Here is a 26,831-nt window from a genome sequence, read left to right on the forward strand (position 1 = left end):
TTAAACTTTAAAGGAGAACTCCGTTCAATTTTAACATTGAGCTCAATTTTTAGTAAATTTGGAGTGCTGTCAATACAGAGAACAACGACAAAAATCGGTGTTGCCTACACTGTGTTATCCTCTTTTTAAAATTTGCACCCTATTGACTTGAATGGGGTCTAATTTTAAACCTGCTTTTATTTCTCTTATCATCCTTGATGTGTCATACAAGTGCCCAGCCATGTTGAGTGATTCCTTCAGAGTGAACACGAGTGAATCTGACTGCAGTAGATGTGAAAGATATGAATAAAAATGATGTTATATCAGCCAGCGCACATACCTGTATTTAGTTCCTGTTTTCGGTTGAAGTCCAAAGTAGTCGATTGTCGAGTTCACGCGCGTGATCATAGGTAACTAAACCTATGCGCGTGAACTCGACAATCGACTAATTTAAAATCAGAGGGAGTAAGCTATTCTAAACAGATGGGTTTTGAGTTTGGATTTAAAATGTGAGGGAATCAATATTACGAAGATGTGGTGGAACCGAGTTCCAGAGCTGAGGAGCAGAGAAACTGAAAGCTCTGCTCCCCATAGTAACAAGGTGGACACGGGGAACAGTGAAATGGATGGAAGAAGAGGATCTAAGAGTGCGAGGAGGTGTGGGTATATGAAGGAGGTCAAAAAGATATGTAGGCTCAGGTAAAGGACTAGATGTTACAATCCCGGAATCCACGTATCCCAAGATGGATATACCATAAGCAGGAAATAGGAGAGATATTGAGACAAGTGCTGAGGATGGATCACTGGCTTCACTGAGGTCATCAGGTGGGCACCCTACTTCACGAGTGTTTCGATGATTAACCCACAACACCTCCAGAGGGCTCATCGGCAACACCTAGCGTCCCAGGTGAGCCCCCCTCGGCTTGTGATCCCCCCTTGCACAACTACGGTTACTGTCTACAGGCCCAGATACTATCCTTTCTCTTCAACCACAGCCATCGGCTGGCCTCCTCTGCTGCATTGGAAAGGGATTTCACAATCTGTTGCAGAGCCTGACCTCGCATTCCTAGGTCCTTCAAAAACCGGACTGAGGAGCGGCCGACAAACCCTCTACAGCCGACCTCCACTGGGTAGATCCTTACTTTCCACCCACGCTGCTCAGCATCAGCTGCCAGCTCTGAGTATTTTAGTCTCTTAGTCCTCCCATGGCACTGTCAGTTCCACTAGGAAGGCCGTGCGAAGGGTGGAGGACCAAAAGACGATGTCAGGTCTAAGGTTTGTTACTGCAATCTCAATGGGGAAGTTCAACCGCTGGTTTAGATCCGCTAATAACTTCCAGTCTCGTGCTTTGTGCAGCAGGCCCGGATATGAGCTGGATCCCTGCGATCTACTTAGTGTTGTACCTGCACGAACAAAGGCCATTGATGGATACTGCTTGGCTGGCAGAGGAGGGAGGGTATTTGTGGCTGTTCGCTTGGCCTCAAGGCTGGCCGCCAAGCACCTTAGCACCTGGTTATGCCGCCATGTATAACGACCTTGTGCCAAGCTTGTTTTACAGCCAACCAAGATGTGCTTTAGGTTTGCTGAAGAGGGACACAGGGAGCAGGTGGCATCTTCCCCATACCACTGCTGAAGATTAGTTGGTGATGGTAAGACCTCATAAACTGCTCGAATGAGGAAGCTGAATGACTCGAATGACTCGGTATGCCTCCATCCCCCACAGCTCCCTCCAGGAGAGTTTCCTCTTTTCTACGTCCTTCCAATGTGTCCATTGGCCTTGTTTCACATGTGAAACTGCCTTTATAAGCCTCATCACCTGCTCCTGTTTGCGTATTTCTTCCACGACTAAACCTCGCCGTCGTAAAGGAGTTGCTTTGTGCCAGAATGGTACATTTTCCCCAACTCCTAGACCTTGTCTCCCCAACTGCACGCGCCCAACAATTTCTTGGTGCCTGAGAGCAGAGATTATGAATGACTTTAAAAGTGAGGAGAAGTATTTTATAAGTGATATGGTAAATGATGGGGAGCCAATGGAGCTGTTGAAAGATACGAGTGATGTGATGAATAGAGGTTGTACGAGTGATAATACGAGCAGCTGAGTTTTGGACCAGTTGAAGTTTATGGAGGGTTTTTTTTGTGGAAGGCCAAACAAAAGGGAATTACAATAATCTAAACGAGAAGTGACTAAACTACGAACAAGAATGGCAGTGGAGTTAGGCGTGAGGAAAGAACGTAGACGGTTGATGTTTCGAAGATGGTAGTAAGAATATGGAATTTGTTTAATGTTGATTTTGTACCTATGAGAAGCAATTCTGTTTTATTGCCATTTAATTTGAGGAAGTTTGAAGTGAACCAGGATTTTATGTCAAGAAGACAGTTAGTAAGGGAAGATGGTGGAAATTTTGAACTTGGTTTGGTTGAAAGATAGAGCTGGGTGTCATCTGAGTAGCAATGAAAATTAATCTGATATTTAAGGAAGACGTAACCAAGGGGGAGAAGATACATAATGAATAGCAGGGGCCCCAGGACAGAGCCCTGAGGCACTCCTGTGATGACAAGGACTGAATGAGAGGTTAATGATTTTAACTGAATGAACTGAGTGCGGCCTGAGAGATAGGAATAAAACCAGTTAAGAGGTGTGTTAGTAATACCAATAGAGGAGAGTCTGTCTAAAAGGATGGTGTGTGAAATTGTATCGAAGTACCGCACTCAAATCAAGCAGAACCAGAGTCAGCAGCTAGGAGAAGGTTATTAGTGATTTTAAGGAGTGCTGTTTCTGTACTATGAAGAGGACGGAAACCGGACTAGAATTGTTCATATAGATTATTGTAGGAAAGATGAGTATGGAGTTGAGCAGCAACTATTTCTATATTGAAATGTTTTTAATGAGTTACAGGCAATTTTGACACGAATGACACAAATGTGTTTATGTCTGAGAAACTTTAGCTCTATTATACACATACTTAACTGTAGACACTGAAATTACATATGCTGTGGTACAGTAAAAATATTTTGAGAGTCAGGTTGAGTTGGCAAACCGATTCTTTGTCCATGTTCTTTAACTGACTGGGAATGACAACAAATGCTGCCATCTAGAGTCAATTGTGAATGTTCACTTTATATAGAAACACTGATTTATCCTGATGATGAGACACAAATTCTGCTTCAAAAGAAGAGGGAGAATAAAAGCAATACAATAATTCACCTTTATTTGTGCTTGTTGAAAATGTTAATTTAGAGACCTTCAGCTTAATGCTTTTTCTTATGTCTCTGTAGAGTAGATAATTGGGTGAAACTCTTTCCACATAAAGAGCACTCATAAGGTTTCTCTCCAGTGTGAATTCTCTCATGAGCTTTTAGGGTTTCTGACTGAGCAAAACTCTTTTCACAGTGAGAGCACTTGAACGGTTTCTCTCCAGTATGAACTCTCTGGTGTTTTTTTTAAGTTGCCCGATGTAATGAAGCTCTTCCCACAGTCAAAGCACATATGAGGTCTCACACCAGTATGACTACTCTCATGATCTTTTAAAGTCTGCAATCGTAAAAAAACTCTTTCCACAAAATGAACAGAAGTGAGGCTTCACAGCAGTATGAGTTTGAATGTGTGTTCTTAAGCTTGATTCAAAAACAAATGTTTTCTCACACTGATCACAGCTGAATGATCTCACTCCAGAGTGACAGCGCAGATGATCTTTGAGATTACTTTTCTGAGCGAAACTCTTTATACACTGAGTGCATGCGAACGGTTTTTCTCCAGTGTGAACTCTCATGTGCACATGTAGGTGTCCTTTCTGAATGTATCTCTTTCCACACTGAGTGCAGGTATAAGGCCTTTCTCCAGTGTGAGATCTCATGTGTGTCTCAAGCTTTGTTTCATGCATGAAACTCTTTCCACACTCGGAGCAGGTGAAAGATCCTTTGACTCCAGTTTTTCCAGCTTGTTTCTGTGTGAAATTCTCTTCAGTCTGTGTAAAGTCTGTGTTTCCATCTTCATTTGTGAAATGCTGTTTGTCTTCATTTACTTCCATCAGGTCTAAAATCAGCATTAAATTCACATGGTTCAATTGAAAACGGACAAATTAGAAACAAAATCAGAAAGCCAAAAATCAAGTCTATCTAGTTTTAGATGTATTGTTATTCACATTTAGATGTCAGTTTTCATCTTTAAGGGATAGTTCACCCAAATATGCAAATTAGCCCATCGTTTACTCACCCTCAAGTCATCCTAGGTGTATATGACAATCTTCTTTCAGACGAATACAATCGGAGTAAAGTTTGGAAGTCCATAAAAGTGCATCTATCCATCATAAAAGTGCGCCACACGGCTCCGGGGGGTTAATAAAGGCCGTCTGAAGCGAAGCGATGCGTTTGTGTATTTAACATGTTACAAAGTAAAATTCTAGCATCTGGCCAAACGCAGTCTACTTGCGCCCAAAGTGCAATTTACGCAACTTGTGGCGTCGGATGTAGCGTAGTGCGTCATGACAAGTTTTAAATATGGATAAACGCATCGCTTTGCCTTTATTAACCCCCCGGAGCCGTGTGGAGCACTTTTATGATGGATGCACTTTTATGGACTTCAAAACAGAAACAATCATTCACTGCCATTATAAAGCTTGGAAGAACCAGGGCATTTTATACTATAACTCTTGATTGTATTCGTCTGAAAGAAGAATGTCATAATACACCTAGGAGGACTTGAGGGTGAGTAAACCATGGGATAATTTTAATTTTTGGGTGAACTATCCCTTTAATGTTCCTCATCAGTCATTAAAGAGAATGAAGGAAAACACCAACCTATTTGTTCCTCTGTATCTTCATCTTTTATTCTGCAGGGTTCTTCCTTAATCTCCATCTTTACAATAGTATGTCCGTAGTTTCTCCTGGAGTAATTCCTCCTGCTTGCTTCTTCTTCTCCTGTGGGAAGATGGGAATATTCCCAGCATTTAAACTCTTATGAACGGCTGTGGGAGCTTCACTGACTGAAGGAGTGAATTGTGGTCGTTGTTGCTCATTTAGCAGATGATCATCACACTTACAATCACTCGCAATTATTTGTTTTTTGCTCGAACGGTTGTTTAGAAACAATTCCATGAATATATTGTTTTTTTTTAGAAAGCAGGAGACAATATATGAAACAAACTCACGTCTTTTAAGTTTAAATAAAAAATAGATATATAAAAATGAAACCAATTAAAAACTTTAACATAACAAAAATGTACACATATTTAAAGCCACAGACATACATGCCAATGACAGAAATAAGCTCAATAGAACATCAGTCTTGACATTTAATCAAGTAGTTTGCACATCGTTTATAATATAACATTTTAGTTTAATACAAAGTTTAATATAATAATATTAACTAAAGTTGATAGGGTTGCAAATTGGATGTATGAAATAATGATAATGTTAAACTTTGTCAACATACTCTAAATAATGACAAACAAATAATGAATTTATCTTCTTAAAAGTGGTGTTATTATCAGAAATGAGCACTATATTCCCAGCACTGTTAGACTATAAATACTTCAATTCATTTCTGAGAAAAGCTGAAAGAATATTGATGAGGGTTTATTGCTGTAATCAGACATCAAATGAACGCGAGATAAATAAAAAAAAGTGTAATAAACATGCTTCCAAAAAAAAAAAAGATAATGGCTGCGTCCGAAACCGCGTACTTTCCTACTATATAGTAGGGGAAAAGCAGTAGGCGAGCGAAAAAGTATGTACGAATCCTTAGTATTCATAAAAGAGTAGGCGAGAATTACCTGGGTGACGTACTAATTCTTGCGAGATTCGGACGTGCGTAAACTAATAGTGCGTCCGAATATGCCATACTTTCCTACTATATAGTAGGAGAAAACAGTACGTGAAAGGAGTAGTCCGATGTCCGAAACCTCAGTACTCATAAAAGAGTAGGCGAAAAGTTCCCGGATGGCTTACTGCTTCTGCCCAGATTCTGAAGAGCTCGTGGATGGATACTTTTCTATCCCAGGAGGCCACGCGAGAGGAAACGTCATTATCAAACATCGCGGAGATCAGTGTTGCCAGATTGGGCGGGTTCCCGCCCAATGGGCCGTTTTGAATTTGATTGTGCGGGAAAAAAAGAGTTTGGGTGGTTGGACAAAATTTGGGCTGGTTTGGGGTCAGTTCGGCGGTTTTCAAACATCTACATTTTAAAGTATAATTGGTTAAAAAACTAAAGTGTGCATCTAGTCCATAAAATCAGGCATCATGACATTACAACACACACGCCCATGCAGAAGAGTCAGCTGGCGTTGACGTCACCGACGACCACGCACTTTTAGCCAATCAACGAGCGATCAGCAGGAAGACGAGATTTAGCGCGATAACTTGTAGCTGTATATTCAAGTGATCGCTAATGTCAAAGTGACAGTAAGTTGCATCTAAAGAGTGAGATAGTGAGCAACTCTAAAAACGTGGGGGTTGATGACTCGATGGTGAATAACTGAGAGGAGAGCACAGTTGAATGACTTGAAATGAAATTGAATATGGGACGAGTCCTTTCCATGGTCATGTGCACACTAGCCTAACCAGACATCTGCCATTTTTACACCGTCCAGACTGCATGCACTCTTGTCCCTGACAGCGGCTGAAAAAGGTTTGAATCAACGATGAATCAGTTTTGACTGCTAAATTCTGCGTTATGTTCTGCAATGTTCCGAGGGTTAAAGTCATCGGTTAATTTCTTGATTGCCGTTTTGACAGTGTCCACCTGGACATTTAAAGTCATATATACTAATTCTCCTTAACTATTGCCCTGTTTTGATCCGTTTTGCTGGGACATTTTTATTTATTTATCATCGTTATTTTGTTTTAAGGAGATACAAATTGTACTTATCAACTTTGAATGACAATAATATTATATCACATTATTTTGGTAGTAAAATTTTGGGCGTTTTTTTTCTTGGAGTGGGCGGGTTTTAATGAGCTTTTGGGCTGGAAATCACCGTCCCAATCTGGCAACACTGGCGGAGATCAGCGGCGTGGGTGCTTTCAAATGCGAGTAAACACGGTTCCTTGTGTTAAAATCGCTTGTGTTTGAAGTTGAACTACTCTAGACTGTTGAACTGATGAAGGTGTAAAGACGTTAGACAGTAGGCTATGGTATAGTTGTGGTTTTGCTGTAAAAACACATTTTATTGTATAGCTAACAGGGGAGCTCCAGTAAGCACACGTACATCTCTAAATAGGATTTGCATAAACCATATACATCTTAAAGATGCTTATTTTAAATGTCTATTAACATCTGACAGGAAAATCGTTAATAAGTATCGCAGATGAGCAGAACACAACATGAAATAGACATCCGAGTGAGTGATGTGTCCTATTGTGTAGGAGAATTTACTGTTGTCGACACTGCTTATATTAGCCTACCTACATGATAAATAAATCTACATAAAGTAACTAAACATACGTTATCTATTTTATTTTTCCATTGGCACTGTTGATAAATTGAGGAACATTTATGTTGGATAAAAAGTGAGTTAACACATCAGCATCAACCTCAACATGTAAAAGTTTATTGACCTCATAAAAGGAAAACCTGAAATAAAAATAAAAAGTAAGATCATTTTGTTACTTGTAATACAGAAATCAAATGACATTGTGCTGTTAACATGTCTGTTTTGTGCATTTTTGTAGGATTCTGACAAAAACAAAAAGGGCTTGTTCGAGATGGTTGGGCTTCTCGCAGACCGATCGCCGCTTGACATCAAAGCACTGCGAAAGCGATCCAAAAGCACAAGGAGTCGTATACTCTCCAAACACTCCCGGAGCTCTGATCGGTCCGCGCCGCTCCGATGCATCTCGAACAAGTCTTACATCAACAATGGCGGTCGTTGCGTTACTATTCATGCTCATGGCTTTGCGAAACTACATCGGAATCCAAACACAGCGAATAAAACGCGTTCGTGCAGCTCGCCGTAACTTGCATAGACGGAGATTACAATCGAGCTGCTATTAGCTCGATTAGCAGCTATTTAAAAAATGGCGGTCAAAAGTTTCTTTTCGTCACTGCCGCCCATACACTTAGGGAATAGAAAGTACAGATAATTGCGTGAAAATGTAAGGAGAAGAAGTAAAAAGTCGGCTGAAAAATAATTACTCTAGTAAAGTATAGATGCCCAAAATTTCTACTTAAAGGAGAACTCCGGTCAATTTTAACATTGAGCTCAATTTTTAGTAAATTTGGAGTGCTGTCAATACAGAGAACAACGACAAAAATCGGTGTTGCCTACACTGTGTTATCCTATTTTTAAAATTTGCACCCTATTGACTTGAATGGGGCAAGTTTTAAACCTGCTTTTATCCTCTTAACATATTTCATGTGTCATTACAAGTGCCCAGCCATGTTGAGTGATTCCTTAAGAGTGAACACGAGGGAATCTGACTGCAGTAGATGTGAAAAATATGAATAAAAATGATGTTATATCAGCCAGCGCAAATACCTGTATTTAGTTCCTGTTTTCGGTGGAAGTCCAAAGTAGTCGATTGTCGAGTTCACGCGCGTGATCATAGTAACTGAACCTATGCGCGTGAACTCGACAATCGACTACTTTGGACTTCCACCGAAAACAGGAACTAAATACAGGTATGTGCGCTGGCTGATATAACATCATTTTTATTCATATCTTTCACATCTACTGCAGTCAGATTCACTCGTGTTCACTCTGAAGGAATCACTCAACATGGCTGGGCACTTGTAATGACACATGAAATATGTTAAGAGGATAAAAGCAGGTTTAAAACTTGCCCCATTCAAGTCAATAGGGTGCAAATTTTAAAAAGAGGATAACACAGTGTAGGCAACACCGATTTTTGTCGTTGTTCTCTGTATTGACAGCACTCCAAATTTACTAAAAATTGAGCTCAATGTTAAAATTGACCGGAGTTCTCCTTTAAGTAAGGTAACGAAGTATTTGTACTTCGTTACTTGACACCTCTGCAGATAATACAAAGAGACAACAGAGCAGAAAAACAGTCAAACAAGGAAATCCTAGAAACCAGGCAAAAAATGAACACCAAAACATGGATAACCAGAGGGAGCGCTCTCAGAAATGCAGTGTGACACTAACAAGACTTTGCAAAGAGTGAGTGAAAACACAGGGCTTATATAGAGGGTATGCACTGGACTGAGTGGCAAAAGAGCTGCTAAGCTCTTAAAGCTGTTATTAAAGCTGTTAAGCATTTGCTGTTTGTCTGCAATTTTATTAGAATCTTTTTCAATGCAAAAAAGTCTTTAATATCTTAAAGCATCATGTCTATACATCTAAAACAAGTTATACATATAGATTATGATTTAATAGACAATTGTTGCCACTTTTACCCAAATCCCTCATATATTCTAACTATTATTTTCCTTCCCCAAAGGTTCCCCTTGTCAAACAATCAAACTTCACTGCTAATTTTATCAAATTATCCATCATTTGATTAATCTGAATGTCAAATTATTTACTTGTAAGTGATGGATCGGAACATGAACATTTGCTAATTAGAAAATATCGGGCAACGGTTTCTCTCATGTTTCTGTAGATTAGACAATTGGGTGAAACTCTTTCCACATGAAGAGCACTGGTGCGGCTTCTCTCCAGTATGAATTCTCTGGTGTGTTTTTAAATTGTTGGATGTAGTGAAGGACTTCCCACAGTCCGAGCACACATGAGGTCTCACACCAGTATGAACACTCTCATGCTGTTTTAATTCCTGCAGTCGTGAAAAACTCTTTCCACAAGAAGAACAAAAGTGAGGCTTCACACCAGCATGAACTTTAAGGTGCGATTTTAAGTTTGATGCCAAAACATATGTTTTCTCACACTGATCACAGCTGAATGGTCTCACTCCAGAGTGATGGAGCAGATGAGTGGTGAGAACGCTTTGGGATATGAAACTCTTTCCACACTGAGAGCATGTATAAGGCCTTTCTCCAGTGTGAATCCTCATGTGCACATTAAGGTTTGATTTATGAATGAAACTCTTTCCACACTGAGTGCATTTGAGCAGTTTTTCTCCAGTGTGAGTTCTCGTGTGTCTGTTAAGGGTTGATTTACGTGTGTAACTCTTTCCACAATGAGTGCATTTGAACAGTTTTTCTCCGGTGTGAGTTCTCATGTGCATATTTACGTCCCCTTTGTGACAGAAACTCTTTCCACACTGAGTGCATTTGAACAGTTTTTCTCCAGTGTGTTCTCTCGTGTGTCTGTTAAGGGTTGATTTACGTGTATAACTCTTTCCACACTGAGTGCATTTGAACAGTTTTTCTCCGGTGTGAGATTTCATGTGTTTATTCAGGTCTGATTTGTGCACGTAAAACAGTCCACACTCGGAACAGGTGAAAAATTCCGTGTCTCCAGATTTTCCAGCTTGTTTTTCTGTGATATTCTCTTCAGTCTGTGAAACGACTGCATTTCCATCTTCTTTTTTTAAATGAGGAAACAGATGTTGTTTGTCTTCATTTTTACACGTCAGTTCTCCATCTTCATCAGTGAAATGATGCCATTTGTCTTTATTCACTTCCATCGGGTCTAAAATCAACATATTAAATAATAAATTCCTCAAATTCCATCAAAGAACGAAAATGAGAAACGTAGAAATCAAAAATTAATTTTTAATGTAGCACAAATCTAGTTTACTACTGAGTCTACTAGTATCTAGTTCTAGATGTATTGTTATATACTCCAGAGAACCATAAATAAGAGATTTCTTTGTGAATTTAGTTTGTCATTACATTGTTTGTGGCATGAGAAATCATTGGAGAATTTCTTTATTTTATTAATGTTTTATGCTGTCTGTAGAGGACACCAGTATTCCGTTATCAAGAAAATAAAATGGCATGATAAGACAATGTTTTATTTTTTTCATTTACCAATAAATATTTAGGTTCTCTTACGAGAGGTTATCTCGTACTGCGTAATAGCATTACGCTACAGGTAAAGTAATCTTTTCTCGAGATATGAAGCCAAAAAATTATCCTCAATTTTTTTATTTATTGTCAACGCAGTGCAGCAGCAGGCAGACCTTGAGCAGGCTGACTAGCGTGCTCATTGGCTGCCGTGCGGCAACTGCAGCAGCCTACCGCTGAGCCTTGCGTGACGTCGCGCCCTCACGCGCCATAGCCCGCCAGAATGGGGGTGGCTTAGCGTATAAAAGGAAGGGCTCAGGGGCTACTAATCTGATTTTCATCTCTTCAGCGAAGCTCTAGGCATCGCTGGACTCTGAGAGAAGCCGCCGTCGAAACAAGCGACCAGCAAGCTTAGGACAGCGTCTGAGGAAGCCGGCCGTCTTCAGCCCTCCATGCCTGCTACGCTATCCGGCGACAAAATCCTTTTACTTCCTCTCCGTGCGTTCGTCGCTGCAACGCACGTGTCTAAAAGAGCACGAGGTGTTTGTTCCAAAATGCCTCTTTTTTCCTGTGGCTTTTGCAAAGCCCCGCTCAGCGACGGAGACCGCCATGTGATCTGCGCTCTCTGCCTGGGACGAGACCACACAGCCCTCGCTCTGTCTTCGGGAGGCTGCGCCCACTGCGATGAGCTGTCAATGTCGACCCTGCAGGCTCGACTTGCCGTGTTCGACGCTGAAGCTGTCACTCCGTCTGTCTCCGGCGGGCCGCACAAGAAGAAGTGCCGCGCACAGAGACCTCCGGAGTCTTATATGGCCCGCGAGCGCTTGCCGGAACCCTTCCCTCGAGCCTCGCTCTCCCCCTCACTTCAGTCTCTTCGGCCCAGCGGTAAACGGGATTGTGGATCATTTTTCGGAGGTACAGAAAACCACGCAGGCCATGAACCTCTTCCTGCCATGACACTCGAGTTCTACTGCAGGCCGCTCTAAAGCTCAGCCTCCTGCACGATGCTCTACGCAGCGATACAGTGCCCACACCTACTCACTGCACGCTCTGTTGCACAGTTATTCCAGGGGACAGAACCTTTAAAGCATACCGGCCGTGGTGTGAACGTAAGCCCTGTGCCCGCTCACACTTACTGATAAACACTGTACCCCTGGCGCCGCTCACGCACCCCGCTGTTCTCGCCACAGAATGTTCTCCGTCCAAAGCAATCGAGTCATTGAGTGTAAAGCGGCCGGCCGCCGCTGTCAGCAAGCTGCCCTATTCAGACATCAAGAGCGCACGCGCCGATACCTCCGTTACAGGTTCTCGACCACCCCATGCAGTGCGGCGATCGGAACCCGGAGGCCATTCTGCCCTCCTAGTGCAAAAGCATGGGAAGTGATTCCGGGCGTGTCAGAATGGGTGATGAATACTGTAAAGCAGGGCTATTCACTACAGTTCGCTCGCCGCCCCCCCACGCTTTCGAGCGCGGACCGAGACGAGAGTGAATTCAGAAGTAGCAGACCTACTTCGTGCAGAAATAGCAAAGCAGCTGTGCAAGGGGGCGATAGAGCCGGTACATCCTTCTCTGAGCGAGTCAGGCTTTTACAGCCGTTACTTCCTTGTGCCCATGTAGGACAGAGCTCTCTGACCTATCTTATATCTGAGATATTTGAACAAAGCTCTCATGAGGCGACCATTCAAAATGCTCACAACCAGACAAATTCTCACGCAAATTCACCCGAGGGACTGGTTTATTTCTCTCGATCTGAAAGACGCATACTTTCAGATCCAGATCATACCCCGTCACAGGCCATTCTTGAGATTTGCCTTCGACGGTCAGGTATATCAATACACCGTCCTGCCATTCAAGTGATAGAACTCATCTCTCACAGAACAGTGCTTCTCAGTCATCTGGAAAGCCTGGGTCTCACGGTCAATTGGACCAAGAGCTCATTGTTGCCCCGTCAGTCAACCTCTTTTCTGGGAATAGAGCTGGACTCTGTGGCTATGACGGCCCGCTTGTCGACACAGTGCGCGCGCCGTGTTCGGCATCTGGACACGTCTTTCCAGAAGGGCAGTGTTGTTCCTCTGAAAACATTTCAGAGAATGTTGGGTTATATGGCTTCAGCTGCAGCAGTGCTCCAGCTGGGTCTACTACGTATGCGCCCTCTACAACGCTGGCTGAATGCTTAAGTGCCTCACCGAGCATGGGCTGCCGGTGGCTCGCTTGAACCAGAGTGACTCAGAGCTGCATTTCAGCTCTGCAGCCCTGAATAGCGGCCGAATGGTACCAGTTGGGAGTGACAATGAGAGTCGTCTCGTACCGAAAGGTGATCTCGACGGACGCCTCCAACCTAGGTTGGGGTGCTCTTTTCGAGGGCAGACCGGTCTATGGCCTCTGGTCAGACCAGGAGAAAAGCCTTCACATAAACTGTCTAGAGATGATAGCGGTCGAGAATGCATTGAATTACTTCCTCCCATCCCTGTGGGGCCACCACGTACTGGTCCGCACGGACAACATGTCTGTGGTGTCCTACGTGAACCGCCAGGGCGGTGTCAGATCCAGAACTCTCTGCGCTCTGGCGGAACGCCTCCTCATTTGGGCTCGGCACTCACTGCGCTCGCTCAGAGCCGTGCATGTGCCGGGCCACCTGAATGATGGCCCAGACAAACTGTCCAGCGACAAGGTTCCCCCGGGGGAATGGTTCCTGCACCCGCAAGAAGTCCAGTCGCTGTGGCGTCTTTTTGGCAAAGCGAAAGTCGACCTCTTTGCGTTAAAAGACAACGCTCATTGCCCAAGGTTCTATTTGAAGAACGAGGACGCGCTGGCCCAAGCTTGGCCCAGCTTCCAACTGTACGCTTTCCCTCCGATCTCACTTTTACCACAGGTCATCAGGAGAATCAGGGAAGCTCGCCACTCGGTGCTCCTCATAGCCCCGTGATGGGAGAACTAGATGTGGTTCCCAGAGTTGATGCGGCTGTCAGACTTAGCCCCATGGCCGATCCCGGTGAGGAGGGATATCCTCTCTCAAGCCGGCGGTTCAATTTGGCATCCTCATCCAGAGCGTTGGTCTCTGCATGCATGGATAATCAACGGATACCCGTTGCTCTGCCAGAAGGGGTTGTGAACACGATTACGCAGTCTAGAGCTCCCTCTACGAGACTGCTCTACGCGTCCAAATGGTCTGTGTTTACTAAATGGTGCATTGACAAAGGTGGGTGCTTTCGTGGGTGCTTTGCTTCCTTCAAGAGCTGCTGGACATGTGAAGGTCCCCCTCCACGCTCAAAGTATATGTTGCGGCCATTGCAGCGTTCGCAGAGTCGACGCGCGGCCAGCAATAGGAAGGAACGAGCTCATCATCAGCTTCCTTAGGGAAGCCAGGAGAATGAATCCCCCGCGGCCCCCATCGGTTCCTATTTGGGATCTTTCTTTGGTCTTGGAAGCCCTGAAAGCTCATCCCTTTCAACCCTTGCACACTGTGGATCTGAAATACCTCACGCTCAAAAACTTTTTTCTGATAGCCCTATCATCAGTTAAACGCGTGGGTGACTTACACGCGCTATCGGTTAACGCCACGAGTCTCGAGTTCGGACCCAATGACTCTAAAGTCATCCTCAAACCGAGACATGGTTATGTCCCCAAGGTGATCAACACCCCTTTCAGAGTGCAGATCATTTTACTCTCGGCTTTGCCGGCATCCGGCAGCGAGGTCGACGGTATCCTCCTCTGCCCTGTCAGAGCGCTGAGAATTTACACCACGCGCTACGCCGCCTTCAGGCGCTCGGAGCAGCTCTTTGTTTCATTTGGTGGACGCACCAAGGGTCTCGCCGCCTCGAAACACAGTCTGTCAAGATGGATAGTGGACGCTATTGCGGCAGCTTATGCGTCTAAAGACTTGCAGTGCCCTCTGGGCGTCAGGGCTCATTCCACCAGAGGCATGGCGTCGTTGTGGGCTTGGTCCAGCAGGATTTCTATTCAGAACATTTGTACAGCGACAGGCTGGGCCCACATTTGTTAGGTTCTATAACCTGGAAGTTCTCGCCTTGCAGGCTAGACTTCTTTCAGTCTAAGTCTCGATTCGACTCTCCTGGTTGAGCTGCACTATAAGGGTCGATAAAATCCAGTTCAGACCGGCTGTGCCGCTCTATATATCCCCTACTGTGTGCTTATGTACACATGCAGGCCACTCTGTAGGCCGTTTTTTTTTTCCACTTAACCATGTCCCCCGGGTTGTATTTTCCCTCTGGGACTTATGCAGTGGATGCTTGGCACGCACGGCGTTGACAAGACATTACGCTTCAATCGATGAAAACCAGGTTAGCAGCCCCTGCGCTAGGGCTGCACGATATGAGGAAAAGCTGCGATGTGCGATAACATTGTTTAATATTGCGATGACGATATGACTTGCGATAAATGTGATTGTTAACTATACTGTTCCCATGTCTTAGTGCTTTAATAGGTTCTTTGCGTGATATGTCAAACGTTTATTACCTGCCTGGTTCAGAATACACGATTTTAGCGCGATTTTGGCACGATCCGTTTGACGTATGGGTGTTGTGGAGATTTGTAATAACGACAACGGGCGTCAGGACGCAAGATTAGATCGTTTCATCTCGTATAGTGTGTCATAGTGGGCGACAACCTACGTCGCGTCTGCGATGCTTCACGACAGAAAGACTATAGCATGTTTAATTCTTTAACAGTCCTCCACGACGGGTTGAATATGTGAGCGAGGCGAGACGTGAGTGCAACAGTGAGTGTGTGTGTGCGCCAGTGAGCGTGTGTGTGCATGAGTGAGCGAGTGAGTGAGCGAGCGAGGGACAGTGAGTGTGTCTGTTTATGTGTCTGTGCGTGCGAGTGAATGTTTGCGAGTGAATGTGCGTGTGTGACGGCACGCGATGACTGGTCGGAAAGCAACGTGTAGTCTGACATGTTTCTTGTCCACGACAAGATTTTAGGAGACAAAAACGTGTAGTGCTAATCTGAACCAGGCATTATTCATCGTGTCAGGCTGTCTGTTGCGATGTGTTCATCGCGGGAGTTCATATCGCGATGACGATGAAAATTCGATGTATCGTTCAGCCCTACCCTGCGCCCTTCTTTTTATACGCTAAGCCACCCCCATTCTGGCGGGCTATGACGTGTGAGGGCGCGAAACACCCTCATAGAGCATGACGACACGCAAGGCTCAGCGATAGGCTGCTGCAGTTGCCGCACAGCAGCCAATGAGCACGCTAGTCAGCCTGCTCTAGGTCTGCCTGCTGCTGCACTGCGTTGACAATAAATACATAAATTAAGGATCATTTTTTGGCTTTATATCTCGAGAAGAGATTACTTTACGCAGTACTCGTTCCCTCTTCTAGAGAGAACAGAGGTTACATTAGGTAACCGAGTATGTTTCAGGCCATTTTAACCAAACTTTTTAAAACAATTGCCATAAATAGATAATACCATTATATACAAGGTATTTAACTTGAATATGAATGAGTTCTTGTAGGAACATGTAATGGGAAAAAAAGGGAGTAATAACTTGAAAACCGTTTCATAGGAATATCTCATATTTCATAGGAATACTGATTAAAAATGTATTTCCCTTTTCACTTGTTGTGTCTCCCAAAAATGCCTGATAAACATGCTGTAAGTATTGGTGCCTCTACAGAGGACAGGTATGAAATCAGTGCCCCGTTTCATAATATACTGAATATATTCAGAATATTTAGTTCATATTCTGATTGGAAACATTCAGATGTTTATTTATGACAAACAATTGGAAAATTACTCAGATATAAATAAACTCAGACACACAAAAATTATCATACTTCCATAAGAGTGGTAAATTTGATCATTCAGTAATTGTCAGTCTTTTTTAAAAACCAAGGAGTTGAAGTTGTAATGGTAAAACATTTGGTATCTCTAAAAAGCCCTGAATGTGCTCTTTACAGGACTGTGACATGAATGATCTCAGAGAAATTCGCTAAAATAAAATGTCCTCTACAGAGGATAAAGTTTATCCTGAGTTATAGGAGGATATTTGAGTTTTCATCTTAATGTTTCTCATCGGTCATTAAAGAGAATGAAGGAAAACACCAACCTATTTGTTCCTCTGTATCTTCATCTTTTATTCTGCAGGGTTCTTCATCAATCTCCATCTTTAATTGTAAAGAGTAATTCCTCCAGCTTGCTGCTTCTCCTGTGGGAAGATGGGAATATTCCCCAGCCTGTAAACTCTCATCGTTTAGAAACAACAAACACACTACAAAACACAGCTATGCAGCATAATTCAAAACATAATAATAATTAATAAATTCTGAACATTGGCTCTTTATTCACCTTTTTCCTCATGGTTTCTCAATATAATTCATAAAAATATTGAATAGAATAGCATAGCTCTAATATTGCCACAATGAAACGCAGTGTTATAACATTTCCCAGACGCACAACTGAGATTTAAACCCTGTCGAGTGTTCTGCTAAAATCAGCAATAAAGAATAATAATGAATTTCAGATTTGCCTAATTTTAAATAAACACAAAAGACAGAGATGAAAAATTAACTAGGAAGAATTTTACTTTTGCTATGGTTAAATAAATGTTCAGTGATTTTTACATTTGGCGCATTTTCTTCTCTATAACGTACATTGTTGATATGGCAACTAGTAAATACACAAAGTTGCGTCATGCTAGCATGTGTTTTACAACTAACGTTAGCCCCGCGATAGTTCACATCCCCACCCCTACATTAAAAACTGTTTACCAGGTTTCATTTGTTCATTACATAAAATGAAAACAACTCATAATCTTCACAAATTGTAATGTGAAAAACAGTCTGTAACGAGTTTACGTTTCACGAGCGTAACAACATCAATCGGTTATTGTTGGCTTCAGTTATTCACTACATGAAGAGACTCGTTTAGTCGTTCAGATTTCGATTTATCCTATTAAATGATAAAATTAACTTACTCAGAGTCTGAAAACCAGCAGATTTAGAGCAGGATGATGTTGTTTATGTTCCCTTCCCTCGCTCACTTTTCTTCTTCTCCTGGACTCGGATGTGTGTCGTTGCTTCGGTTGCTCGAGCGCCTCTACTGGCGGAACCCATATTAAACTATCTAACTGGACTCTAGAGGACAACCAATATAAGATATGTTATCTTGTTTGAGATTATATAAACACTATTTATCTCCCCAAATAGGCCTATGTTTGATTTGGGATAAAGATTCAAACTAAAATATCTGCTAAGGAGTTTGCAATTGTATTTACCTTTTGGACATTTATGGCAGACTCTGATGATGACATCCAATTACCTCGACGTGACAGACAGTCTCATATATTTTCATTCATCCATTCCTGACGCATCATGTTGCTGCTGCAGCATAAATAAATATCACAACGAAGTGCATCTATACACGCCTTAAATATTCTATCACAGTATAGGGTCTAAACCAGCACTATATTAGGAACTATCCGTGACGTTAGTATACGCTGATTGGCCGAACGCACGTGAAACACCAGCCATTTAACCCATTTACTCCTAAAACGCCTGCTAAAAACGCCTATAAAAACCTATGTTATTCTTGGATAAATGTCCTTATCTCCTGAGGGTTTTCTGAAAAAATACTAAAAATTGTCAACGTCTACCAAAACATAAATATCTAAGCCTCTGTAGCACTTAGAAACATGAAATAAAATACATTTTGAAGGTAATAATCACAGGTTTGATTAAAATATGCTCCCTTAGCACTAACATAACTCAAAAAATTCTCAAAATCATATGGGGAAGAAAAAAATCCAAAACAAATGCACGTGTATGTCTGATTGATTGACGTGATTTTCAGCGAACCACAGTACATTTGGGTGGTCACGTGGTCTTTAAAAACTCAACAAGACCCACCTCGTGTGTATTTGAACCTATGACAGTGCGTTACATGCTGCACGTGTCATTAAAAGTATGACGAATACAAAATGCTGCGCTACGCAGCAGCCGGCAGGAAGTTCAGAGTTGCGCAACGCAGTAACCGGCGCTAGATATAATGTTTCGGCGTGCAGCATCCGGCACAAATGGGTTAAAAAAAAGATGTGTAAACACAGATTATAGCCTATATATTTACTCCAGAAATAACTCTATGGAAAACAGTGATGGATGGGCCTCTTAAGCTTTATGCTGAGGAGAAAATCCAACGCAACTATGAGGGGACCCAGCAAAACATGATTATGTATTTCTGCTCAGCAACACTGAACATCAACCACATGGCAAACGCTAATAACTGTACAGCATTCATAAATCTCTGTTAATTTTAATTTAAACATTTACTAATAGGCAAGATTATTAAAATCAAAATTTGTATTTGCTAACATTAGTTAATGCACTGTGAACTAATGTAGCATCTGGACCAATCAGACACACACAAATTATTAATTATATGTAATGAATAATCCAGAAAACTCACTCTCCCAACAAATGTCTATGAAACTTCCCGCCAAAACTAACATCCCAAATAAAGCTAACGCACTGGCAGAACCCGGTGTCCTATTACATGACACCGGAACTATAATAACTGATAAGAAATGTACGACCCCAAAAGGAATTTGCAGGGAATTGTGACTAATTTAATTCTGGCTGAGAAGGAGAAATAAACCCTTTTAACCCTATATATTCTATATCCACATGATAAATGTATTAACATATTTAATTTTCCCATCTCACGATTTTCCTTTTATGTGGTTTGACCTATGTCTTCATTTTCTCTTCTAAACTCTTTTGGATTAATATTTCAGACTTGCATACTATATGGTTAACCAAAATCATATGCGTGGCATGTTTAGTCTCCATAAACTCCAATCTTCATCCCCCATCTGTTGAAGGAGAACTCCGTGGCAATTTTTAAGGTTATCTTGATCATTATACCTTTGTGAGTACTGTCTATAGAAAAAAACCCCGAACTGGATTTATGCTTGCAACACGGAGCTGCTACCGCTAATGCCCAGAGCTCCCACTCAGCTAAAACGGCAGTTATGGGGCATATACATAAAGAGTGTCTTTGTGCCTCTTAACAGACACAAAATGCAATTAAAATGTCTGTCCAACATGAACAGGGCACGTACATGAAAACAAGATGTGTTTAGCAACTTAGCCATTGATTAAATTTACCTAAATAGTGTTTTAGACGGCTAGCTGTAGTCTCGCGCTGAAGCCCCGTGGGAACTCGGTTGTAGCCGGAAAAAGGTAGATAGCAGTGTGCAGGTGGAGCGTCGTGTGTGTGAAGAGTGATGATCGGAGTTGCTCACAAGTGAAGAAGAAATGTATCTTCTACAAACTGTAGCGAGTAGCCTCGTTTTATTATGTTCAACACCCATTCTGATATCCCGGGGATGGCCTCCCAGGCCTTGGCCCACATGGCTAGGGGTTGAATGAAGTCTGGGGACGGGCCGCTTTGCGATAGGGACCCGGCCGCCCAGCTGCTTTGTGCTTGTGATACTGTGGGAATAGTGCTTATGTGCAGGGGGGTGTATTTTATAATGGGCACACAACCTCCATTTATTACACCTCCAGCTCGAGCCGGAGGTAAAACTGATACTGTGGGAATAGTGCTCATGTGCAGGGGTGCGTACTTAATAGTGGGCACACAACCTACATTTAATACACGTCTAGCGCGAGCCAGAGGGGAACAGACAGAAAAGTGCTCTTTTCGTGCTTTATTTGAGTCACTGTAAAAAAGGTGTTTGTTTGCAGGTGTGAATGTTTCAGAACAGACTCATTTACTGTGATATTGACATTTCCAGCCGCTTGAACCAAAGAGGGGACTGGAAAATGTGTAAAATGCTTTTTGGAGGTTGGTCCGGCCTCGGCGGGACTTAAACGCTATCTTTTTCTTCCTGTCGTCGTGGCTAGGAAGGCTTCCGAGGTGCGGGGTCCAACTCAATCTTGGGTCGGTGTCTGGGAACTGTTGTCACTTCGTTGAGCGAGAGCGGTGGCAGACCTCAGCCGCTGAGTGGCTCTGGGAGACCGGCAGCGCTGACTTTACCTCCTTCCTGTGGCGGCCCAAAGCAGATGGAAGGCTTGGAAGATGGAAGGGAGCAGGTCTCTGCTGAGGGGCCTGCTGGTGCCCCTGCAGGAACCATTCAGCTAGCCTGCTGCGCATGGGCTCCTCGAGCGAAGACTACTCGTTTAAAAGGATATAGCACGCCGGACGGCACAGCAGAACAGCGGGCCGAAGGCGGCGTCGAGTTGAAACCAGGAAGCCGGCGTACTCAGAACTGCTTAGCAGAACCGCTGAAGGCTTTTCGATGGCGGCAAAGGCTTCTCAATCCAGAGGTCAGCGAAGTTGAGAGTTCACTGAAAGATTACAGACGTGTTCGACTTCATGCAGCTCTGCGCAGACCGATCGGTGGCTGACTTGAAGCAGTGCATGCCGGTTAAAAATGTTGTCCAACTTGATACAGCGCCGCCGCCACGTGACTGTGATGTATGCCATAAAAAGCGATTCGAGAGCAGCCGGCTGATTAATTCTGTGCAGCTTCTCCAGAGAAGCTGCACGAGCTCTGATGACGACACAACTGTTCCACGATTGGCCGAATCCACCTCATAGGTTTCACATGCGTTTTGTGTTTATTAGAAAAACCTTCAGTTCCATTAATTCTCACAAATCTTTTTTTTATAACAGTAAAATCTCTTTTATGTAGTCGCCATGTTTCATGTTTATGAAAATAAAACTGATTAAAAAAACATAGACCCCACTACGTTGGTATTTAAATTGTATAGGCTTATGTTGAACTTTACCCATTCTTGTACAAACAGACGCTGTTGCAGACATAAAGTTTAAAATGGAAACGTATTTGAAACGTGTGTATTTGACAAATATTGCATTTATTTCACTACAGCTGTGGTAAAGTATGCAAACACCACGTGAGCGGTCACTACGGGAACCAGAAAGCTCCGTTTGCATTTCCTCCTCGCCTGCACACGGCAACTCTCGCCGATCAGTTTCATTTAGCCGCAACCGATGTCGAACACACCTTAAATCTGATTCTATAGCAGAAATGGGGGCTTATATAGCTATAAGCCATGCCCATTCTGGCAGGCTCTTATGCACCTGGGCACGAAGCGGCCTGATTTGTTCGCGCACCTGAGTCACCTCGCCATTGGTTAGTGCAGTTGCTGCAGCACAGCCAACGACCGTGCTAGACGCTCTGCTATATGTCTGCTGTGCAGCTCCACTGCGTTTTAAAAATTTGGCTTCAATATTCTCGAGAAAACAAGTTTTCCCATAGAGTAAGCTACTTACGGCAATACGAGAGACCTCTCGAAAGGGAACAAACACTATTTATCTTGCCACATGTGTTTGATTTGGGATGATATATATATACATATATATATATAATAATAACACACTAAAATATTATTTTTAAAATGACATTTATTGATAGTTGATTTACCATAAGATAATTTTTGGTTATGACTATATTTAAACTTAAAATATGACAAATATTTGTGCCCAGAACCTCCACACTCCAGAGGAGCTTGGTGAGACACAGGAGGAGCCGAGCCCGGAGTCACCCCACAGCGCTCAGAACCTCCATGTTCCGGAAGCCTGAGCACCAGGCATCTCACAACACCAACGGCAGGTTAAGTGGCCCTCCAGCCAGCAAAGGGAGTGACAGGCAGCAACTTGACAAAGATGTGGATGGTATCCTGGAAGCTATGAGGAAGGAGGTGAATGGCAGACAGGAAACTCCAAACAATGACAACTATGATAACCAGCATAGCCACCCGAAAGGTTTGGCTTTGGCGGAGAAACACGCTGCTACAAACCAGTACTCAAAGAAACGCAGGGCAGAGAAGATTGCACAGCTGAGACAGTAACTCTGACTCCTGAAGAGGCAGCTCAAGGGGGCAACCAAGGATATGAAGCCAGGGCTGGCAGAACTACAGGGCACCCTTAGAAAGAAGCTGCTGACCCTCCGCCGAGCAGAGTGGCATAAGAGGCGGGCTAAAGAGAGAGCCAAAAGACGAGCTGCCTTCCTTGTAAACCCTTTTGGGTTTACTAAACAGCTACTAGGCCAGTAGCGCAGTGGCCAACTTACTTGCTCAAGAGATGAGATAGATGCCTATTTGCATGACACCTATAGCGATACAGCCTGGGAAGAGGACCTTGGCGAATGCAGACACCTCATTAATCGACCTATACCAACCATTGACTTCAACATCAAAGTACCCAATTGGAAAGAAGTTCAAGCTGTTATTAAGGCTGCCAGAACCAGCTCAGCACCAGGATCGAATGGTGTGCCATATCTGGTGTATAAGAGGTGCCCCAAGCTCCTGCATCGTCTGTGGAAGATCCTGAGGGTCATCTGGAGGAGGGGTAAAGTTGCCCAACAATGGAGATCTGCAGAAGGGGTGTGGGTTCTGAAGGATGAAAAGTCAACCACCATAGAGCAGTTTAGGACCATATCGCTGCTAAACGTTGAGGGGAAGATATTCTTCAGTATCCTTTCCCAACGGCTGTCAGACTACCTCCTAAAGAACCAGTACATCGACCCCTTTGTGCAAAAGGAAGGGATCCCAGGGGTTCCCGGGTGCCTAGAACACAGTGGAGTAGTGACACAACTGATGGCTCGTGAAGGGAAAATAAACCTGGACTTAGCCAATGCGTATGGCTCCATACCCCACAAGCTAGTGGAGGTGGCATTGGGGAGACATCATGTTCTAAGCAGCATCAAGATCCTCATAATGGGTTATTATAACAACTTTAAACTGAGGTTCACTTCCGGCAAAGTTACATCTGAGCGGCATCGTCTGGAAAAGGGGATTATCACTGGATGCACTGTTCTGTCAGCCCCCCATTAGGGCATTCATGGATGATCTTACCGTAACAACTGTAACAGTCCCAGGATACAGATGGATTCTTCAGAGCTTAGAGAGGTTAACTACCTGGGCGAGGATGCGTTTAAAGCCGGAAAAATCCAGATCCATGGTACTGAAGAGAGAAAAGGTAACAGACCAATTCTACTTCTCCCTAGGAAGTACCCAAACCCCATCAGTCACAGAGAAGCCTGTGAAGAGCCTTGGGGAAACCTTTGACTGCCCTCTAAAAAATGCCGCTTCCATCAGGGCAACAAATGAACAACTGGAGAGCTGGGTGACTTCAGTTGACTAGTCAGGCCTACCGGGGAAATTCAAAGCTTGGTTATGCCAACATGGAATCCTACCTAGGATATTGTGGCCATTGTTGGTGTACGAATTTCCAATGTCTACCGTGGAAGGATTTGAGAGGAGGGTGAGCAATTACCTTCGACAGTGGTTGGGCTTGCCAAGTTGTCTGAGCAGCATTGTCCACTACAGCAAAATGAACAAGCTAATGTTACCGATCAACAGCCTTAGCGAGGAGTTCATGGTTACCAGAGCCAGGGAGGTGCTTCAGTACAGGGATTCCTAGAACCCAAGAGTATCTCAAGCTGGCATTGAGGTCAGGACTGGCAGAAAGAGGAGGGCACATGAGGCGGTGGACCAGGCAAAATCTCGGCTGCGTCATAAGGAACTGGTGGGTCTCATGGCGATTGGCCATGCAGGACTGGGAAGTACTCCAACAACCCATTACAACAAACTGAAGGATAAAGAAAGGCAGGACCTGGTCCAAAAATAAGTGAGGGCTGGGATCGAGCAGCGTGCAAGCCAGATGGTAGGATTGAGGCAACAGGGCGCATGGACCAGATGGGAAGATGCCATGGAGAGAAAGATTTCACGGGCAGAGCTGTGGTGGGCTGAGCCCTATCGCATCAAATTTCTCATTCAGTCTGTCTATGACACCCTGCCCAGTCCATCCAATCTCTTTTGTTGGGGCAAGGTTGAGACTCCGGCATGTACCTTGTGCCAGGAAAGAGGATCGCTGGAACACATCCTCAGCAGCTGTCCTAAAGCACATGGGGAAGGCCACTACCGCTGGCGCCATGCTGAGTGGTTGCTGAGTCCATCAGTACTGCCATCAATCAGAGCAAGCGTTTACAACCACTAAAACGCAAAATTTCATTCTTAAGAGCAGGAGAACCCCCGCCTTCCCGACCAACAGTTCAGACAGGCCTGCTGGAAACAGCAAATGACTGGCAGCTAAGGGTGGACCTGGGAAAGCAACAAACAACCGAGACATTGTGGAGACCAGCCTTAGACCCGACATGGTTCTGTTCTCAGTAACATCGAGGCAGGTTATCGTGTTTGAGCTAACAGTGCCCTGGGAGGAAAAGATGGAAGCGAGGGAAAGGAAAAGGGAGAAATATGCCGATCTGGTGGAGGAGTGTCGGGGAGGCGTGTTTGCCCATCGAGGTTGGGGGAGAGGGGCTTTGCAGGAAAGTCACTCTGTGGGGCCTACAGCCTCCTGGGAATCACAGGAGCATGCAAGAGAAGAGCCATCACTGCAGCTTCAGAGGCTGCGGAAAAAGCTTCACAATGGTTGTGGATCAGGAGGGACAAACAAAGGGCGAATGCTTCTTGGACAAAGGCTGGAAACTGATCACTCCCGGTCGGGTCGCCTGGGTGAGGGGGTCTGAAGTTGAAAGACCCAAAACCCCCTATGACCCCAGGTACTATCACTGATGATGTGTCCAAGAGTGCATTACAAGGTGTATGTAACAATCTTATTATTGACTATCGATACTTTCGGTATTCGATACTTCATATCGATATGCCATCCCTATAAAAAACATGTTTTCATCACCGGTCGCTTTACACAGATACACATGGGAGCGATTGAAAGCAGGAATCTATCAGCAGATCCGTCTCTATCAGTGGATATATTACGTCTATTAGCATATCTTATTAGGGATCCACTGATAGATGCCTGCTTTCAAACGCTCCCATGTGTATCTGTGTAAAGCTCCCGGTGCAGAAAACATGCTTTTGAAGCGTTGATCATTGTAGCCAATCATTATTGAAAATGTGTAGGCCTACCAATTTACTCATAGAGCCACATTGAGAACACTTTATTAAATGCCTAGCTTGGTGAGTATTCACTTAAACACTGTTGGTTATGTCTTAAGTGACCATAAACAATTGGGAAATAATTAACATGTGTAACAGTATATTGAATCCATCCTTTCGGTCTTAAAGTGACATCAGCCTAATATTCCTGCTTCCGTGTGTGTCATTAAAGTGATTAAAGTGATTTTCACAAAAATGAAAATTCTGACATCATGTACTCACCCTCAAGTTGCTTCAAGCCTGTATGAATTCCTTTCTTCTGCTAAACACAAAAGAAGATATTTTGAAGAATGTGGGTAACCAAACGGTTGATGGACCCCATTGACTTCCATGTATGGGAAAAAAATACTATACTATGGAAGCCAATGCCCATCAACAGTTTGGTTATTAACATTTTTCAAAATATCTTCTTTTCTGTTCAACAGAACAAAGAAAGGCTGTAAATGATGACAGAATTTTCATTTTTGGGTTGAAGGAGAGATTAAACTTGTCAACGGAGGTGAAATAAAATCAGCTGCAGAGAAGCAATATGGTCAGGACCCAGCGATGTATTCTTCTCATCTAGATCTTTTTGACAAAAAAAACTCTGAAACTGGTTGAGGATCCAACTGCAGTCGTTTATTACAGAAATTCAGAATCAGAATCCATAAAACTGGTCAAAACACAGGACAGATAATACAAGGAGACAACACAGCAGAAAAACAGTCAAACAAGGAAATCCGAGAAACCAGGCAAAAAATTAAAACCAAAACACGGATAACCAGAGGGAGCGCTCTCAGAATTGCAGTGTGACACTAAAAAGACTTTGCAAACAGTGAGTGAAAACACAGGGCTTATATAGAGGGTATGCACTGGACTAAGTGGCAAAAGAGCTGCTAAGCTCTTAAAGCTGTTAAGCATTTGCTGTTTGTCTGCAATTTTATTATAATCTTTTTCAATGCAAAAAAAGTCTTTAATATTATAAAGCATCATGTCTAAAACAAGTTATAAATATAGATTGATTTATTAGACTATTGTTGCCACTTTTACCCAAATC

General features: G+C 43.4%; 1 protein-coding gene across 4 annotated transcripts in view; it reads right to left on the reverse strand.

Moving 5' to 3' along the window:
• LOC306984758 (uncharacterized protein) overlaps positions 1-26,831 on the reverse strand; it is a 63,274-nt gene that overhangs the window by 9,892 nt on the left and 26,551 nt on the right. For 3 of the 4 annotated variants that reach the window (XM_079586422.1, XM_079586420.1, XM_079586423.1), the window contains one exon: positions 4,777-4,896. In XM_079586422.1, the coding sequence (XP_079442548.1) occupies positions 4,777-4,896 (120 nt within the window). Of the gene's footprint in view, positions 1-4,776; positions 4,897-16,920; positions 17,020-17,787; positions 18,297-26,831 lie in introns of those variants that run through there. The other variant, XM_079586421.1, reaches the window with a different exon arrangement.

Source organism: Phoxinus phoxinus (assembly GCF_949152265.1).
Source record: "Phoxinus phoxinus genome assembly, chromosome: 17".
NCBI classification, from domain to species: Eukaryota; Metazoa; Chordata; class Actinopteri; order Cypriniformes; family Leuciscidae; genus Phoxinus; species Phoxinus phoxinus.